General features: G+C 39.3%; 2 protein-coding genes across 2 annotated transcripts; one reads left to right on the top strand and one right to left on the bottom strand.

Annotated features, from left to right (window-relative positions):
• Positions 1 to 1,198: 1,198 nt before the first annotated feature.
• Positions 1,199 to 1,845, bottom strand: LOC148791082 (uncharacterized). The gene is made up of 2 exons (XM_088890388.1): positions 1,783 to 1,845; positions 1,199 to 1,681 (listed from the first exon to the last, which is right to left on the bottom strand). Exons 1-2 carry the CDS (start codon positions 1,843 to 1,845, stop codon positions 1,199 to 1,201), a joined length of 546 nt encoding a protein of 181 aa, XP_088746514.1.
• Positions 1,846 to 17,532: 15,687 nt separating this feature from the next.
• On the top strand, positions 17,533 to 19,591 carry LOC104602017 (uncharacterized). Its single transcript, XM_010265555.3, has one exon. The coding sequence runs from the start codon at positions 18,102 to 18,104 to the stop codon at positions 19,371 to 19,373; it is 1,272 nt and encodes a 423-aa protein (XP_010263857.1). The 5' UTR covers positions 17,533 to 18,101; the 3' UTR covers positions 19,374 to 19,591.
• Positions 19,592 to 20,087: the final 496 nt, after the last annotated feature.

The following is a 20,087-nucleotide window of genomic DNA, read 5'->3' as shown; positions in this document are numbered from 1 at the left end:
ACCTGAACTCTCCTCACTCTTCTCTTGACTGGAAAACTAAATGTCTTTACTTTAACTCATAGCTCCTTAAATAGGAGATTATAGAAGGAAATTCCTTGTTGGATTCGGCTAGGCTAGGGTAATCCAACTCAAACTCAAACTCCTAATTAACTACTCCTAATGGTAACACAACTCTTACTTAAGAAGGTAAGATAAGATAAAGATAAGGGATAAGGGATAAGGAATGGTGAAGCTGGCGGCGAGTTGGTGAGCAGAGCTGATGTGGTAAGATAAGTGTGGACCCACCCAGATAAGCTATCGTGTGGGCCCTGCCCTACTACTGTTGTTGGGTGGTGCGCGCGTCTCGCAGTGCTATTGCCGTGAGGTGCGTGCTGTTGTCGTGCGGTGCGTGCTACTGTCTAGTGTTGCTGTCGTGCAGTGCGTGCTGCTGCCTAGTGCTGCTGTCGTGCGGTGCGTGTTGCGCGCTGTCAGGCGGTGCGTGTTGCACACTGCCGGGCGGTGCATGTTGCGCGCTGCCGGGCGGTGCGTGCGGCATGCTGCTAGGCAGTGCGTGCTGCCGGGCTGCTATGCGGCGCTGCCGAGCGGTGCGTGTTGCTGTGCGGCCCACTGTGCGTGCTATTGCCTATGACTGCGCCATAGTGCACTGCCGAGCAGTGTGTCCATAACATCAAACCCCTCCTAGACTACGAGCTTGTCCTCAAGCTCGAATTGGGTGTTGAAAACACCGTCAAAGGAATCCCGAATAGGTGGAATGGCTTTGCCCTCCTGGATCGGGTTCCCATGGAGGGGTTTCATCCTCATCTTTCTCTTGTTTCACCAAGAGGCAGAAAAGTTTCTTGCACTTGTGCCCTACTGAGTAGAGTTCATCGCAATTAAAACATTGCCCCCTCGCCCTGCATTCTACCATCATAGCCCTGGACAAGTGCTTAATAGGGGGTGTACCAATGCTGCTCCTCACACTGGTTGATGCTGATCTGGAATTGGTGCTCGTCTCTGGCTTCCGTTCTGGGCTGGCTGCTGGATATGGAGCCATTCCGAGTGGTTCCCTGTTGGCTGCCAACGAAAGCCCTCCTCTAGTAGGCTTCGGGTTTGTCCAAGCCACTGCTGGGCATCCCATGCTGGATGGCCCTCGGCTAATCTACAGTTTGCGCTCAAAGGCTCGGGCTAAATTCATTTTCGTGACCAGGTTAGGCGGGCTCTACATCTCTACATTAACTCTCAGGGGTTCGGCTAGACCAGCTGTGAACATATCCACCTGCTGGTCTGAGCGTATTGAAGAGGCCCTGGCGAGAAGGGTCTGAATCTGCCGTTGATACTCTGCTATGGTCCCAGTCTGCTTTAGGTTAATGAGTTCCCCCAAGGGGTTGCTTGTTAATGGGGGTCCAAACCGAAGGTGGCAGTACGACTTGAACTGATCCCAACTAAGACCTGGTTCCTCCTGCTCCACTCGGTAGAACCAGAGTTGCACTTCTTCGATCAAGTGGAACGCGGCCAGGCTGACCTTGTCCTTCTCCTCCGTGCGCTGATTACGGAAGAATTGCTCACAGCGGTACAGCCATCCCAGTGGGTCACCACTGCCGTTGTATGAGGGAAACTCCAAACGGCTATACTTGGGAATAACTACGGCTGTCGAGGCAGCGATCTGCTGTTCGCTGGATGCCTCTGCCAGTCTGGACGGCGACTGTTTGTGTTGGCAATTCCCTTAGAACTCCTTTCTTTGTTGGAGAGGAATGCTTCCAACAGGTGTCGCAGCTCCCGGACGTCTTCCTTGACTTCACGAACCTCCATGCTGGTTTCGGCTAGACTATGTTCTAGTTCGTGGACCTTGGATGATAGCTGCTCCATATCGCCCATGACATTTGGCTCTAATACCAGAATGTTATGGGCCCGCGTGTAGGATCTCGTCACGGGTCGGTCCACGGGGAGAAAGCCCTACTTTCCCTTGCGTGCAGAAACTATTGTGGAAAACCGAATGGGTGATTTGTCCAAGAGACCACCCGAACTCTCCGAATGGGTGATTTGTCCAAGAGACCACCCGAACTCTCCAAATGGGTGATTTGTCCAAGAGACCACCCGAACTCTCCTCACTCTTCTCTTGACTGGAAAATTGAATGTCTTTACTTCAACTCGTAGCTCCTTAAATAGGAGATTACAAAAGGAAATTCCTTGTTGGATTCGGCTAGGCTAGGGTAATCCAACTCAAACTCAAACTCCATATTACCTACTCCTAATGGTAACACAACTCTTACTTAAGAAGGTAAGATAAGATAAGGATAAGGGATAAGGGATAAGGGATAAAGGATAAGAAATGGTGAAGCTGGCGGCGAGTTGGTGAGCAGAGCTGATGTGGTAAGATAAGTGTGGACCCACCCTGATGAGCTGTCGTGTGGGCCCTGCCCTACTGCTGCTGCCGGGCGGTGCGCGCGTCTCGCAGTGCTGCTGTCGTGAGGTGTGTGTTGTTGTCGTGTGGTGCGTGCTACTGCGGTGCGGTGCGTGCTGTTGTGTAGTGCTGCTGCCTAGTGCTATTGTCGTGCTGTGCGCTGCTGGGCGGTGCTTGTTGTGCGCTGCCGGGCAATGCGTGCTGTGCACTGCCAGGCGGTGTGTGCAGCGCTGTCGGGCGGTGCGTGCTGCTGTGCGGCCCGCTGTGCGTGCTGCTGCCTATGACTGCACCACAGTGCGTGCCGGGCGGTGTGTCCATAACAGGGGGGCAATTGATTAGGGATAATTTGGCCTGTCCAATGACATGATGACATGTGGAGCGACGGAATGATGTGGTGACACTTCAACAACCTCGGACACCCCAGCGATCCTAGTCACCTCGGGCACCTCAATTCACTTAGCTAAACCAAGGCCCAAGTAGCCCAATACATGCATTGACCAACCAAGGTGCCACGTAGCCTCCTTCTAGAAGCAAGCCAGCTATCTCCGATCTCCTCAGGATCATGGCGTACGTCAACGGATCTTATCTTCACCCTGCCCGATTCGAACAGATCTGGATAAGCCTTATTAGCTTACTCGGAGTTCATCTTCGGGAGAAAAGCTAACTCCGGGTTAGATGGGCCAATGATTTCGGACACGCATCGTGAGGCCCACAACAACTTGCCTATATAAAGGCTTCGCCTCTAACCTCGCAAGGTACACACAATTTAGCTTTGGCATCCTCTTACTTTCAAAGCTATCAACTCTCTGAAATCTCCATCGCTAACTTAAGCATCAGAGTCTCCACACCGGGTAAAGCACCCCAAAACACTCTAGTATTGTCTTCTTGCAACTCAACTAGGTGACATCTCTACCCCGACATCTGAACTGTCCTCCAGTAGGGAGCAATCAAATCGCGCATCATCAGGGCCTATACTTGCAACTGTGTTAGAAAGTTCAAGGAAGGTGATTGCATTTACCAAACTTCAAACGAGTTTTTAGCAATGGTCAGAAACTTTAGGGGAGGTTTTAGCAATTTATCCATCATATTAAAAGCAGATGACGTCTGAATGCCATTAATGAAATCTTAGTCGTTGGTTGAGTACTTTGGACGAGCATGATGTCTGTAAAAGAGTAAAAGGTCAAAGACCCATGGCAATGTTTTTAAAACTGACCCGGAACTGGAACCATTCTAACCATTGGTTTTTGGGTTGACAGTTCGACCATCTAGTTTGAACAGACGGCCCGTTTTGACAAAAAAAATAATTAAAATAAAAAATAGCAAAAAACCATTGAATAGATCAATGGTTTAACCACCAAAGTCAATGAATTGTTGACCAATTCAATGATTTTTTGCCAGAAACAAGGTTTGGGATAAAACGAAACCAATTGCTTATATAATTTTCGGTCCAAACAGTCCGACCGTCTAGATCAACGGCAGTTCGAAAACATTGGTGATATTATGGGCTAACTCTAGGGATCGGTTAGAAAAGAAAGTCAATAAAAAATGGGGAAAATAAATTGAGTTGTGTTCGAGCCTTTGAGGTGTCTCTTAATGTCATAAATGTGTACATGTGAAATGACTTGAATTTATAGGTGGGGTCACTCAATTCTCAAGGCCGATGGGATAAGAGCACGTGGCTGAGATCTAGGGACACTTGTTGAGATACATTGACATGTTTGATGCACGTGGTAGGGCTGTGGGCCCTATTTTCTATCTTCGCTAACCACATGAGGCCGTAATAGTGCCAGGTAGCTCATGATTTATTCATGTGCCGGGTTCACTTTTACCAAATTTTGAATAGGCTCAGTCCAAAGCCCGAGTCCAATACAGTATAAATCAGGCCCGAAGCCCAGCCAATAAACAGATTTATTTTACTGGTGCCACCTGTACTCGATTAGGCAGGATGTGTTCCAACTAGGCTATACTTAGGAAGATGGCGTTGAAGTGACTTGAGTCTAGATGCCGAACTAGCTTTAGGCAGGGATACTTTTCGCTGGTGACGGGATATGCTTTTTACAAATGCACCTCACAGGCGCATTTACTGTACAGTGAACATTTCGGATGAATAATAATTAATAAGTACGGGAGATATTCTTAATGCATGATAAGATGTGCATGTGAGGCGCCTGTGAGGTATTAGGTGTGAGGAGAAAATCCGGTCTCCTTTTGGTTCTTGAGAGCGTTTATAAGCTAGACACGATGACCTTTCACCAATTCACGTTCATATTTATCTGTTTTTGTCAAAACTCAAAAAGAAATAAGGGGCAATTACTATTTTACTCCACTCTCATGCTAATGTGTCATTCACAAGAATGCTCTGAACAGTTTATGCTGTTGGCCCTTAATAGCTAAAATTTTTTTGTTAATGCCACGTGTTGAGTTCTGGTTGATTCTCTTCGTATAAAAACAATAATAGATGCAAAATTTATATACAGTTCATATTTGTACCGCAAAAAAGCAGTACTGTTCAAGATTTTAGAATACCTAAACCGGATGGTTGAATCACACATCTTAGAAGCTGCAATGTTGCCTGTGGTTTGGTGTGCAATGTATATTTTATTTGTAAGCATACACGATAACAGATTTGTAGACTTGGCAATGCTCATGAAATAAACAAACCGAGATATGCACTCTCTCATACAATTCTTTCTTTTTGAAAAGAGCTTATTAATCAGACACACTGAGAACATCATCTTGGAATTACCCAAACACACCAACTCCCTGACTAGAGAGGTAGAAAAGATAAACCTTTTTTTCTCGAGGTTGTTTCCTTGTGTTTTGTGCCCATTTCCCAACCCAGTATGTTTGTCTGTTTGTCTGTTTAGAACTTTGGATTCCTTTGACCTACTCTTTTCCTCGTTTACCACTTGTAATCCTTGTACTTACTAATCGTAAGAGACTTCTTCTGGCCTCATTAGTCCTTTGTCTTTGTTTTCTAACGTGGATACTATTTGTTTTCCTCGTATATGTTCCATTCATTTTTTGTTTTTTTGTTTGAAGGATGGATTTTGAGGTGGAAATGAGTTTGGGATTCTACAACCTGTAGAGGTTCTACAGGTAGGGTAGGGTATTAGGCTAACCTGATCCTCCCAACCCATATTATTGGTAAGTATGGGAACTTTATTTATTTATTTTTGATATCTTCTAAAAGATTACACAACAGGGGGTAACCCAACCCCCAACCCATAATCCCCCCCAACCCAAGTGTAGGTGGGATTTGATCCCAATTCTCCACTACGATCAGTAGGAGACCTTACCAATCAGCTGGTTGGCATTTTGTATAAGTGAACTTTATTTATTAGGTGTTGAATTTAATAATATCTTGAATTTTATTTATTGTTTATATATTACAAAAAAATAGAAAATTAGATTTAGATTCTAAACTCAAACCACCTTATCCTTGAATGTATGAAAGATAGGGCGCAGGAGAGTTTTACATTTTCATGTGCGAAAATAGTTTAGATTCTCAAAATCCAATCCGCTACAGGTTTAAAAACAGGTATAAATTAAAAGGTTTAGATATATGAAAAGAATCTAAAATTTACAAATCCCTCTCCAAAGACACCCCGTTGCCATCCTTACTTCTTGAGTAAATGAGTGCCATCAGCATCCAAATAACAAATAAGTTTGCTTTTGGCTTCAATCGAGATTTACTGATTAGGACCAGATATCACGTGGGTTTGTTTTGCAATTCATGGTCGACCTCACTGAAAGACTTCCTATGTTGCAAATCCATTGGGAGTGTGCGGTGACTGTTCAACTGTGTGGTCTAGCGGAGTTGTCCCATTCATTACTTGAGTGGACGACGTGCTTCAATGGGTTCACATCAATTCAGAGCTAGACAATCCTTTTGTCCACATCAAAATTTATCAGTTTTTTCTATTTTACAGAAGATAAGTACAATTTGAGCCTGGTTAAATTGAAAACCCAGTTACAGTTTTGATCACTCAATGGAGTTTACAGAACCCTCATATGGTAGGCCTCTGTTTATGGAGTCATCAGCATTAACACTATTATAAAACTAGTTGGCTGGGAAATAATGTCTGGAAAGTTTATTGAAAGGTTGCCGCAAGAGGGGCAAAATTAAACTGAGGGTCCGTTTGGTTCAGTCAGAATAGGAATCCTTTGGAATTGGAATTAGAATGATCTATTTACTTCACCTGTTTGGTTTAGTCTGTAATCGGAACCGGAATCAGAATTGGTTGGAATGAATTCTCATTCTCATGGGAAAGGGAGGGAATTCCCTCGTATGGGGGAATGCCATTCCACCAAGAATGGGAATGAGATTCCGACCTACCAATTCTGATTCTAAACTCCTATTCCCACAAACCAAATGGACACTGAATTGTTTCAGATTGAAAACTCCTCCATCCATTAACTTTATGAAGAAATAAACGGGTCCTAAATGGTATTTCCACACTCCTTTTTCTACTTTTATTATCCAGAAAGCTTCCAAGTTCAAACATAATCTCTGCATATACAAATTCACTAGTTCTAATCATGGCGTTGGCTTCTAACTCTGCAAAAATGTCGTGAAATTTAAGATTCATTTAGGATGAATCCAATCCAAATTATGAATTTCAGTCGATTCTCTCTCTCTCTCATCTTATTCACAAAATATCAAGGGTCTGTTTGCTATTCAGTTGGAATCAGAACCGAAATCAGAATAAGCTAAAACAGGATTTCGTTCCCAAGGGAAGAAGAAGGAATGGCCATTCCCTCAAATAGGGAATGCCATTCCAATAGAAATAGGAATGAGATTCTAATTTTGCCGAACCAAATAGTTAGAATTAGAATAATCCACTCCAATTCGGATTCTAAATCCCTATTTCGGTAAACCAAATGGACCTTAAAGCTTATGTACAGTAAAAAAATCACATATATAATTTACTTATAAGTTTTTTTTTATTATTATGTTTTGTCAAGCTAGTCAGTTAGCACAGAATAAGGACAGAACAGGGTGCACCTGAACCCCACTGGCCAACCACAGAGATTGAAATTGTATAGGGTGGATCTCACTGTTGTGATATCGAGTGACCATCTCAATTACCAGGTCATTCTCATCTATTGATATTATTTTGTATCTTATACTCTTGTTTTATCACTTTAGAAATTCTTCTTGATAAAACTTGTACAATTATCAATTTCAACATCAGTTGGAATATTTAGAGGGTGGAGTAAAAGCCGAGTTTGTTGATGAAAACTAATCAATAAAAGACTTTTTTCTGTGGTTTTGGGCAGTTTACATAGACTCCAGATCTTCTGCCCACAAAAACTCTATTTATGTTTATCCACAACCACTACCCCAGTGCATTGGAAACATCTCCCCGTGTATAGTATTATGTAAAATGATGAAATGTTCTTCATATATGACTGCGATGTTATATGGATAAACATTGGCAGAGTTCTGGTGGGTAGAAGATCCGGACTCGCTTACATATGTTTTGTTAATTATTTTGCTTTACATGAAACTGTCATAATGAATTAAAACTTTGTTTTTCACTGGGCCGAACCTAGCTCATGGTAACCCGTGCATGAACGAAGCTAGCCTGACCTATCCAGCCCAAATTCAATTTGGCTACCTACATATATTCATTAATACATACATGCATACTTGCATAAATACATACCAACTGATAGTGGCTTATGATAAATTCTCTGCATGTTTGTGGTAGGGGACAGGTTACCCTTACCCCTTATTGTATAACTAAAAATATGTACATACATATAATATTCCCATCCAATGTATACTTTAGGAGCACTTTTATTACTTTGGGCTCAATAAGCCCATCTTAACTCCAAGTGATGAACCAAGCTCAGCGAGCTTGGGTGAAGCCCAACCCAATGTGACAAGTTTTAATTGGTCTAGGTCTTGGGTAAATTGGGCTTGACTTCGAACTTTGACTGTGCTTTGGCTTTAATCCTAAACCCAGCCCAGTCTACTGAAGTTGCAACCGTAAGGAAATCACCTCTAATCCCATGCTTATTCCATGGATCTTGATCCTCTAAATGGATGGTTGTCAGTTTGATACCTCGTGACATAATTTTTTTTTTTTTTGAAAACACATCTGGAGACATGAAAAATCAACATGATCGGAGAGGACTCGTATTCTCTTAACTTTGATTCATGCCTTACTCGTAGAAGCATTGCAGGCTATATTTGGGGGAGAATCTGGATTTAGGTGAAGCAGAAGTACTTATGCCACACAAGCTTTGGTATTACAAATACTAGTGTAAGAACAAACATTATGTATATATATAATATATGATATTTTGATTTAACTTTTATGACCTTCATAAAATCTAAGACAAGTATCGGCCTTATATGATTAAGGAAATCACCTCTAATCCCATGCTTATTCAATGGATCTTGATCTTCAGATGGATGGTTGATAGTTTGGCACCTCGTGACATAATTTTTTTTTTTTAAAACACATCTCGAGACATGAAAAATCAACATGATCCGAGAGGACTCGTATTCTCTTAACGTTGATTCATGCCTTACTCGTAGAAGCATTGCTTTTGCATGGTTTGCAGGCTATGTTTGGGGGAGAATTTGGATTTAGGTGAAGCAGAAGCGCATATGCCACACAAGCTTTGGTATTATAAATACTAGTCTAATAGCATGTGGTATGTGATTGTACAAATTAACATTATGTATATGTATAATATATGATATTTGGATTTAACTTTTATGACCTACATATATACAATACCCAAATTAAGTATCAACATTATATGGAATAAGCAAATAATGTTTTGGTTTTGAAGAGTTGTATTAGATTTTTTTCCTCCACCATCTAATATTATATAACAAAATTTCATACTTACCATCATGTCTCAACTCTAAAGTTGATTTTTAACCAAAGTTAATTAGGGGTGAACAAAAAAATCGAAAAATTGAACCAACCGAAACTGATTAAAAAATCGGTTAACTAAATCAGTTGGTTCGGTGTTTTTAAAAAACCAAAGGTAACAGTTCGGTTTTGGTTAACCAATATAAAAAATCAATGGTTAACCGAATCCACCGATATACATATATTTCTATATATTATATATATATATATGTATATTATATATTATAAATTAATAATATGCATTATATATTTTATAATATATTATATATTATTTATTATTTAAAATATAACATTTTATATGTTTTTTATAATATATTGTAAAAATAAAAAAAATTAAAAAATCGACGAACCAAACCAACGATTAACCAGATTGATCAACTGGTTAACCGACTGACTTCAATTCGATTCTGATTACCAATTTTCCAAAAACCAGTAATACTAGTTTGGTTCCACAGTATGCCCCATTGTGAGCACCCATAAAGTTAATCCTAGAAGTCATTTGATGGGTCCCAATCCTTAAATTCTTATTGGTACAATGAAAAAAATTATTAAATTATTTTGCTCATATCATTCTTGGGTTCTTGTAGTCCAGATCTAAGTTTTTGTTGTTTTGTTTTTTTCTTTTTCCACTAAAAGTAGGCGAGGAGGGCACATTTAGGGCCATGTCATGAAACCCAATCCACTTGTAAATTTATGGATTCAAATCCGCATATAGACCAACTTTTCACATTGTACTAGACGAATCTGTGTGTGTCCTGTCACTAACCCCAGTAATCCACCAACTACGTTAGGAAGTTGAAACGTGAACTACTGACAATTACAAAACCAACGTTGATGACTCCTTGTACATTCTATTTTTATAAGATTGGGGCCTACCGTCTAAAGAGATTAACAAAGTGCAATTTATTATCGTGGATGTTTATCTAATAAATGCTTTGTAATGTATTTATCTTGAAAAATGGGAAAGTGGTTTCATAAATGTTTATTTAATGTTGATTGGCAGTTGGGTATTGTTAGACGCCATTAGGCATCATATAAAATTGAATAATAAATAAACAATTAATGTAAAATGCTATTAGACTCCATTTTTATTATATTAAGAGAAATATTAAAAATGGTATTTTATCTAACGGCTAGTTCTCAAAGAAACTAATAAAATGTTTATTTCATAAATAGCCTTACCAAATAGCGTTTTACAATAAATGCCTACATGGCAAAAAATTGGCACCGCTTTAAAGAACCAAATATCATGAAAGTTGAAACGTAATGGAGCATTTATTTGGATGGTTAAGAATTATATGAAAACATAGAAAAAAACTAAAAAATATTGTATAAATTAGGCCATGTTTGGAAGTGCTTAAAAACAAGTGTTTATTTGGGCCATTAAATACTTAGTTTGCATTTGGCATTGCTTATTTTAAGGATTTGTCTCCTTTTGCTATTAAAATGCCCCTATAATGCTGAACTTTTAATAGCAAAAAGGAGATAAGTCCTTAAAATAAGGATTGCCAAATGCAGTCTTATTGGTATTTGGGAAATAAGCCTAAAATAAGTGCTTATTTTAAAAATAAGGGCTTATTTTAAGCCTAATTTTTCAGATTTTCGAAGTGCTTATTTTAAAATACCACTTATAAAATTATCCCTAGTTGAATTTTGTAAAAGTACTTTCATAAAAGTGTTTTTTTAAAAGTATTTTCATAAAAGTATTTTTGTAAAAATATTTTTATATAATTACTTTTATAAAGTGTTTTTATAAAAATGCTTTCATAAAAGTACTTTCATAAAAAATGCTTTCGTAAAAGTGTTTTCATAAAAGTGTTTTTATAAAAATAATTTAATAAAAACATTTTCATAAGGGTATATTTTGAAAATTTGAAAGAAAGTGAAGGACAAAATAGTCACAAATGCTTATTTAAGTACTTTTTGGAGAAAAAGACTATCAAACGTTCAATATGAAATAAGTACTTATTTTTTAAATTAAACATTTAAAAAAATTGAATGCCAAATGCAAATAAGCACTTATTTAATAAACATTTATTTTTAACTTAAGCACTCCCAAGCATAACAGCGTTAGATGGTTAAAAGATGTCCTCTATGCTGTGATAAGCAATATTTTTAGTCCATTCAACCATATATTGGTAGGCCAAGTCACCATGGTCCATGTCCAATCCATGGGTCCTGTGCCTGACTGGTTTTAAACGGAAGGCACGCCCATACTCATACTCATAGAAGAAACTATCCAGTCGAGTCTCCTAATGGAAAAATATCAAAACTTCGCAGATGGTAGCACTCTCTCTGCTCATGGAGCAAAGTTTCAGGGAAACAGCTCTGTCTTATGTGAGATTAAAACATAGACCAATTATGCGTGTTGTATTACTGATATGCAGTGTATTCAGTAGGAAAAAAAAAATCAACTAAACATGGCTAATGCCAGTGAAGAGTTCACATTCGCATTCTACTGAGCGCGTCCCACGAGCACCCCACAGCACATCCCAATTGTATTGGGATTGGGTCTAATGACAAGTACGGGAGAATACAAAGTGAGATGTACATGTGCGACACCCGTGGGGGCACATTATGGGGCGCCAATGTGAACTTGCTTGTGAATATTTTTATGGTGAGCTAGATTTGCTGAAATTGGATTTTGTCCTTACAAGACTGTACCTACATTGTCTTCTTGCAACGGGAATATCTCTCCATGAATAAAAGTATACAAGGAGATATTCCCACTGTATGATTGTAAAAAGCTGTGAGGATGGTGTGAGAACGGTCTTGTGAGGGCAGAATCTGTTCTTGGATTTGCTATGCTTGGTACAAGTGGCTTGGAAGCATCGTGTCTTTTTTTGTTTGGAAATGTTGCTGTCAGGTAGGACGTTTTTTAGAGCAACAATAACGTTTTATATTTGGTTCTAATGCTCCAGGAAAAGTTTTCATCACTGGTATTCATTATCCAATGCTACGTCACTACCACCTCACATCCATGTTGGCATCAACGAGTTGTAGCTCTAGGAAACACCAAATTCGGCGTTGCTCCAAGCCATGCCCTTTCGATTTCTAAGGTGTGACTTTGAGCACCCTTTTTTATGGAAAAACGGTTCCAAACAAATGCCTTTTTCTTAGAGCATCGTTTTTCTGACGTGGCGCTGATGTGGCATTGTTTTCAGGAGCAATGACAATGATGCCAAATAGACGCTAAGTAGGTGTTTGGCATCAATGCTGAGAACATCACACCATTTTCTCATAAAAACATTACTAGGAGCCTAGGCATGTGGAGTTGTAAGGTGTTTATTTTTTATTTGGAAACGGTGCTACCACATAGGCGTTTTCTAAGAAAACAACAAACAACACTGGTTTTGAGTGCTGGCAACAACGTTTTTAACATTGATCTACATTATCCAACGTCCAAGATGATGCCACATTATTGCATCGTTTTCTTAAAAAACATTAAATTTGACATTACTCCATTCTACACTTTACCAATTTCCAAGACATGGTCCGAAGTAATGTTTTTTGGAAAAACAGTACCAAACAAGAGGGCATTGTTTAAAACACTGCTTTCTCTAATGTGATATCATTCCTCAACAATGCTTCCCCGCACATGGACTCAAAAACATGCGCCTCCTCGTCACCTCGTGATCTCCATCATATGGTATGTATTCTTCGTCCTCGTCCTTTCATGTATGCTTATGACAAACTTCTTAAGTGCACCTCCATTAAAGAGATGGCTTCCGTCCTCGCGGCTGCAGCGAAGAAGGTTGGTCCAGCTATGCAACAAGCGCTTATGTTGATGGATGCTGCAATCGTTAATATACGCCATCTTCTGAAGCTTGGTGTTAAGGCTCGTGGTTGCAATGGTTTTTCTTATACTCTCAATTAAGTAGGTTTGAACTTCTTTAATTTCATTATGGTGTTCTGAAATTTGATGAAGCAATTGTCTTTTTGAGATTTATAATGTCGATCAATTGCTTGAAATGTAGAAAAGATGCTTAAAACGCAGAGGGGTTTTAGATTTTCATTATTGTCAATCAGAAGCATAGAAGATTCTTGTTCATAGATCATTTGATCTCCAATAATTCTACTTCCGTTTACTACAATGGTGGATTCTGTATCATTGTCAATCCACTAACACATTTTCAAAATGCGTTGAGGAGTCTCTGAAATTGATTTGGAAAAAGGCCATGGGTATACAATGGACATAGCAAACTAAAGACAGTGGGGCAAACTTAATTAAGAGATAGAGAAGGCTGGTGGCTCTGGTTCAAAGAAAATGAACTGTATTTTGAAGGATATTTTAATAAATCTACATCTAAATAGATAGGCATAAGGGAAAATTAGGCATTTTAAAAAAATAAACACATTTGGTCGGCTTTTTTGTTTAGGAAGTGAGGGAGGTTTTTATTAAAATGACGGGGGAGATTTCTATCATTGTACATTAGAAGTTATTTGGATAAAGAGAGATGAAAGGGAGGGAGCGTTTATCTGCTTCAGCAAGTTTGCGGTCATTTTAGGCCTTTATAAGTTATTTAAGACAGAGATATTTCTAGCCTCCTATCTTTCATTGTTAGACAAAAAAACCAAATTTTAGATGGTATTTGGAAGTGTCGGCTTTTTTGGGACTAATTTCAAGAAAAAATGCCTATGTTTTTAAGACCTCTTTTTTACAAAAAAAAAAAAAAAAACGCTTTGATTTGTTTGAAAATGTTTCTGCCACGTAGGCAATGAACAATACTATACTGTTTGGTATAATGGTTTTCATCATCGTTTTTCATGTATGTTGCTTCCAATGGTTAATCAGTGGGTCCCGATTTACGAAACATGTCCATGGATCAAACATTTTTTAAACCAAACAATCATGTATATGGGCATTTAATAAAACACTTATGTGGATCTGAGGTGACACCATTTTTCAGAAAAATGGCTACGATCCCCTTAATCTTCCAAACTTTAAAAACCCCAAAATTCGAAGACTTACCAAACACCTAATGGCTAATATAACGTGGAATCAAATACAAATTAGTGAAGAGACTACAATTTTCCCAACCCAAGTCCCTAGAAGGACCCAAACGACTAAAAGTTAATTCTTAGCGAGGGGAACATCTCCTAAGCGTTGTATATCATTTCATTAAAAAAAATGGTTGTGAGTGAGAAGAGAGCTTTTATTTATTTTATTAAAAAAACATAGATGAAGCGGTGCACTAATTGTAGCTGAGAAATTCTCCAGCCTCCATTGCTCAATCTTTATCTCTTGTGAAAATTCATGGAGAATCCATTCCATCTGTATAGATTGAATTCAGTTACACGATGACCTGCAAAACCGCCGGCCCTTTTGCTTAGTGTTGGTTGATCCCCCTTCTCACGTCTTTTTTATTCCCCTTTTTTCTTTGCAATATTATTTTTATTAATTTTCTCATCCCAAGAAAGGAAAAAGGAGGTATTGCTAATCCCATTTTACATTTGGGCATAATGCTACAACGGATCGGATCGGATTCGGTAAAGGCATATCCCATTCGATCCGTTAATAAAATCCGACTGGATCCGTCGGATTTTGAAAAATATGATTCAAATTCCAATTCGAATATATTACCTTATTCGATTCGATTAAAATTATATTATAAAATAAATATTATATTATTTATATAATATATTAATATATTAATATATATAATATATAATATATAATTATATAAATAATACACAGAATATACATATATAATATGTAAATAATATATAATATATAATATTTCATAATTAATAGATCAAATCAGGTCACAACAGATCGAGGGGGTCTTCTATATCATAGATGAGAAATTGGATGGTGTGTTTTCATCCACATCACAGGTGTGGTGTGGATGAAAACACTCCACCCCCCTAACGAGGTAGTTGTTATGCACTGTGAATAAAGATGTATGGATTGAACCACACCACACTTCCGCATGCACTCTATAAGATTTGTTGCATTTCAGTCCACACCTTGTATTATGATTTCATACATCTCAATTACAACATAGGTTAACACATGATATGACAGTAATGGGAAATTAGGAATGCTTCTCACAAAATCTAGTTAATTTTACAATAGCAAGTGCATAAATTCTTACTAGTGGTGGCGATAGTTGTTGTAGCAACAAATAACGAGGATAGGGGTGCAAATGGACCGGATCATGATCTGATTTGATTAGAGATTTGATCATATTTGGTTGAATTCCTATCACCCCCTGTTTGGATTTTCGAGTAGAACAATAGGATCTAATCAAAAATCGGACCGGATTCGGATCACCCCTATATGATCCGAGAAGATCCGATATATGTTATATATTTTTTATATAAATATATAATACATATATATGTTATTTGTTTATTTATAAATATGGTATTTATATTGTCTTTTTGTAAATTTATTATATTATTTATTTTTTTTTTATAAAAAATGTATATATATGATGAAAATAATTAAAAAAATACTTGTACTTTTTGTTTTTATTTATTTAAATTGGTATGTTTTATTTTTCTTTTAATAATTTATTATTTTTTAAAGAAAACAAATTGAATCGGATTAGATCCAAATATCCGACTTCTCAATCATATTTGAATTCAAATCCTTGCCTATCATACCCGATCGGATCAAATCTACAATGAACAATGTCATATCGGATTCAGATACACCTTGATTCGAATTCGATTTGATCCGTTTACATCCCTAACGACGGGAAATGGTGAACAATGGTGAGCTTCTTCCTACCAACGGATTAGTAGCGGCAAGCCTTGTAATGACCAATGAAACCAAATAGTAAGAGGGAAATATTTCACAAAAAAATAAAAACAAAATGACAGTGGAAAATAGAAATGAATCACTTACATCCAAGATTTTTAAAACTGACCCAGACAACGAACCGGTCAAGGATCCAGTTCCCAGGTCGGATGGTTCGACCATTCTGACAAAAGAAATAAAAAATAAAACGGTCAAAATCGTTGAACGGTTCAACTGCCCGGGTCAGCGGTTTGTTGACCAAATCAACACTTTTTTGGCAAAAATCCAGTTTTGGGGAAAAATGGAACCGATCACCTGACCGGTTCCCGATTTTCCTGTTCGATTGTCCGATCCGGTCCGGTTTTGAAAAGCATGCTTACATCTAATGGTCCAATAATGCAATGGTGTTCGGAGTAGCAATAGTGCCCGACATGAAATAAAGAGGTAGCAGACATGGGCTTCATAGTGATAAACCCTAAATTCAATGATAATATGTTGAAAATAGTGTGAAGCATCGAAAGACACACTATAGAGTAGTGCAAAAAGTATAGAAACAAATTAGAAATAAATGTCCATGATAGCAATGGGCTGTCCACAAGAAATAACCGTAGACGATATTTTGCCTTGTAGTGTAAACTAATCCACGATATAGTATAATTTGATCTATACCACCGTGCAACCGGATTAATAATTTTGGGTGGTATATTTGAAAACACAATATATCATGGTGCTTCCACACCACTGAACACCACCCCAATCAGCCAATATCCGAATTCAATTCATTAAGTTAACGGATTGACTTTTCCAATCCGATCCGATTTATTAAGATCAGGAGGGATCCGAATCCGGATTTGGACCGGATCTGATCCGACTTATTTGCAACCGTATTTGGGCAGGGGTTGGGCACCTTTAAGTTTTTAAGTCTTAACCCAAACCAAATTACAAATCTATTAGCCTATTTATGGTAATTAATTTGTGTAGTATCAAATTAAACAACAAAAGAAAGAGAATAGGCAGGTAAACTGGAACTGGAAGATGAACATGAACAAAATTTGATCCCACACTGCTCAGTGGTCACTGCTGATGGTGGTAGGAGACAAAAACAAGATCGAAAAAGTTGAAGAAGGCGTACAGCTTACCCTACTCGATGCCCTTGTCCTACCAACTTTGTCGCCTACTCTGACGGTCAATTGTTCTTAATGATCCATCTGGCATGGCAGACATGTTTGGATTAACCTGCTTGTCCCGTTTACTCCGCCCTGCCTTAATGGTTAACTCGATTCCGCCTTAAACCTAAACCCAAAAATTACGAGATTGTTCCGTTACCGACATTTTTCTTTCTTTTCATTTAGTTTTTCCTTATTGTAAAATAGACGAAATTCCGTTTGGCTGTTCTTCTTTGATTTTAGATAATCAAGCAATTTCAGCAAAGCAGATTATCAAGAGATATGGACGTGGCTGAATATTCCTTTACGTATACGTAACATTAGTTGTCATACCATGCTCATCTGCTTCTAACATGCAGACATTATAAGGGCACACAGAGGGAAGTATTCTATGCATTATTTTTTTTTAATTCATTTTTTTACCTTTTTTTTCTCTCTTTTCGATTAAAATTTTCTGATTTCTCTGAGTACTTCTCTGCTCTCTCTCTCTCTCTTCTCTTTTTCGTCCGTTTGGGCTCGAGAAAACATACAAATTTAAATACGGCAGTGGTGAGGAGGTCTGACAATTACCCGTGAGGAGTGAGACCTCAACGAAAAATCTTTGATCAAAGAGAAAAGGGAGAAGAAAAAGCCAGCACTTTCTCTTGCATTTGTCGTTTGTATTCTTTCTTCTCTTCTCAAATCCAACTTCATCTCCATCTTGTATCTCTCGCATTCTTTTTTCCGCCTTTCTGAACGGACGGTGTTGATGTTTGCATTTCTCTTTCTTTCTGTTCCTACGACTTTTTCCTGCGGCTAACTCGCTCGTCTCTGAAGCTTGAAGACTGAACCGAAGGTAAAGCTTGCTTGTGATCTCCAAGGGAAAACGGAGAGCGAAGGCCGAAGGAGTGGAAGGAGAAAAAAAGGAAATGGGTGGTTCTTGTTGTCATCTATCGGCTCTGTTTTTGTTCTTATTTACAGTTTCAGAGCTGTTGAGCAAAGGAGATTCCAGAACGTATTGGAGAGATGCAGAGAGTTTGAAGGAGCTGAAGAGGGCTATCGATTTTGGGTCAGTGACGCCGGGATCTTGTTTGAGCTCGTGGGACTTCTCGGTGGACCCATGCGACAACATCTTTAGCGAGCGGTTTACTTGTGGGTTCAGATGCGACCGCGTAGTCGCCGGCCGCAGCCGAGTCACCGAGATCAGCCTCGACCGAGCTGGGTACACCGGCTCCCTCTCCTCCTCCGCCTGGAACCTCCCTTACTTGGAAATCCTCGACGTCGCCGACAATTCCTTATCTGGGTCCATCCCAAACTCGCTTTCCAACCTGACTCGCCTCCGCCGACTCGCTCTCTCGAGAAATTCGTTCTCCGGCGAGATACCCACCTCCATTGGGTCCCTCTCTAGTCTCGAAGAGCTCTACCTCGACAACAACCGTCTTCAGGGTCCAATTCCCCCGAGCTTCAACGGTTTGGTAAGCTTAAAAAGGCTAGAGCTTCAAGGTAACAACCTCTCCGGCGAGTTTCCTAGTTTGGGTTCCCTAGAGAACCTATATTTCTTGGATGCCAGCGACAATAAGATCTCCGGGCGCGTCCCGACGAACATCCCGGGGTCCTTGGTTGAGCTTTCGATGAGAAACAATTACCTAGAAGGACCTTTCCCGGCGAACATTCGGGATTTGGGCTTCCTACAAGTGATTGATTTCACTAACAACCGAATTTCCGGGGCTGTTCCATCTACTCTGTTCGACCACCCATCACTGCAGCAACTAACTCTGTCTCACAACAAATTCTCGTCTTTACAAGTGCCCTGGAACCTGGGCATCCGGAGCGAGTTGATAGCAGTTGATCTCAGTTACAACGAACTTGAGGGATTGTTGCCGGCTTTCATGGCGATGATGCCGAAGCTGTCAGCATTGTCGTTGGAGCACAACAAGTTTACAGGGATGATACCATCTCAATATGCTCTGAGAGCCGTCGTTCCCATCGCGGGAGCATCACAGTTGGTGAGGCTCTTACTTGGGGGAAACTACTTGTTTGGGCCGATACCAGGACCCCTAATGGCACTGAAACCGGGTTCAGCAACGGTGAATTTAGTGGACAACTGTTTGTTTAGCTGCCCACCAACGTTTTTCTTCTGTCAAGGTGGGGAGCAGAAGTCGTTAATAGTGTGTAAGAGTTTTGGACCGATGATTCCTTGAAGACTGTGCAAGTTCAAAATATCGAAGAGGAGAGAGAGGAAGGACCTCTCTAATAACTATCCTGAATCCTGCCTGAATCGATCTCTCTTTCTTCCCTTTCTTCTTTAACAATTCTTTATTATCTATTTCAGGAAAAATATATTTAACTGTGAATGTCAAATTGTTAATTTGTAATATGGAAACGAGAAAGGAAAGGAGCAGTAACGTCCATTCTGTTATGTTTTGATTTTGTTTGTAATCTCATCTATGTTACGAGTGGAAACGGAGCAGACGAGCAGGAGACAACGTCCCAATGGAGTGTCTGTCTAGAAGTCTGGAATCCTTCTTTTGCTTGCTCTCTGTGATTCGACTCTGTCTTCCTGTGTCTAAGCTGCTTCTGGGACTTGTGGTCTTGGTTTTTTCAAGTACTGATGGCGTCACTCTTCGTACAGGATCCACTGTTTTTTTATGTATACTGCTACACTGGCAGAATAAAATCCAACGGTCGACTGTTGGGAGGGTACATTTCTTGTTTATCAATATTTTTTGGATGGATCACGCAACCACGCGGAGCACATGCAAGAGGCTTATGTGTTCACAATCAGGGTGTTTTGGGATGTTTTCATCTTATCTTTATATATAAATATATATAACAAGTTAACGTCTAAGTTGTTTGCATGGTGTGCGAGCAGCATTTTTGGACTTGTAGAAATTCGAGGCACTGTTGCCGTAGAT

Source organism: Nelumbo nucifera, chromosome 6 (assembly GCF_055504915.1).
Source record: "Nelumbo nucifera cultivar China Antique chromosome 6, China Antique-T2T, whole genome shotgun sequence".
Lineage (NCBI taxonomy): Eukaryota > Viridiplantae > Streptophyta > Magnoliopsida > Proteales > Nelumbonaceae > Nelumbo > Nelumbo nucifera.
Note: the sequence above shows the minus strand (reverse complement) of the source record. Positions and strands in the feature narration are given on the sequence as shown.

What these genes read in the sequence shown, in the direction of transcription:
- LOC148791082 (XM_088890388.1), bottom strand. Translation starts at nt 1,845, where the DNA reads ATGGAGCAGCTATCATCCAAGGTCCACGAACTAGAACATAGTCTAGCC. An exon ending in TAGCCGAAACCAGCATGGAG is followed by an intron (nt 1,682 to 1,782) that starts GTTCGTGAAGTC and finishes CAACACAAACAG; the next exon opens with TCGCCGTCCAGACTGGCAGA.
- LOC104602017 (XM_010265555.3), top strand. Translation starts at nt 18,102, where the DNA reads ATGGGTGGTTCTTGTTGTCATCTATCGGCTCTGTTTTTGTTCTTATTT.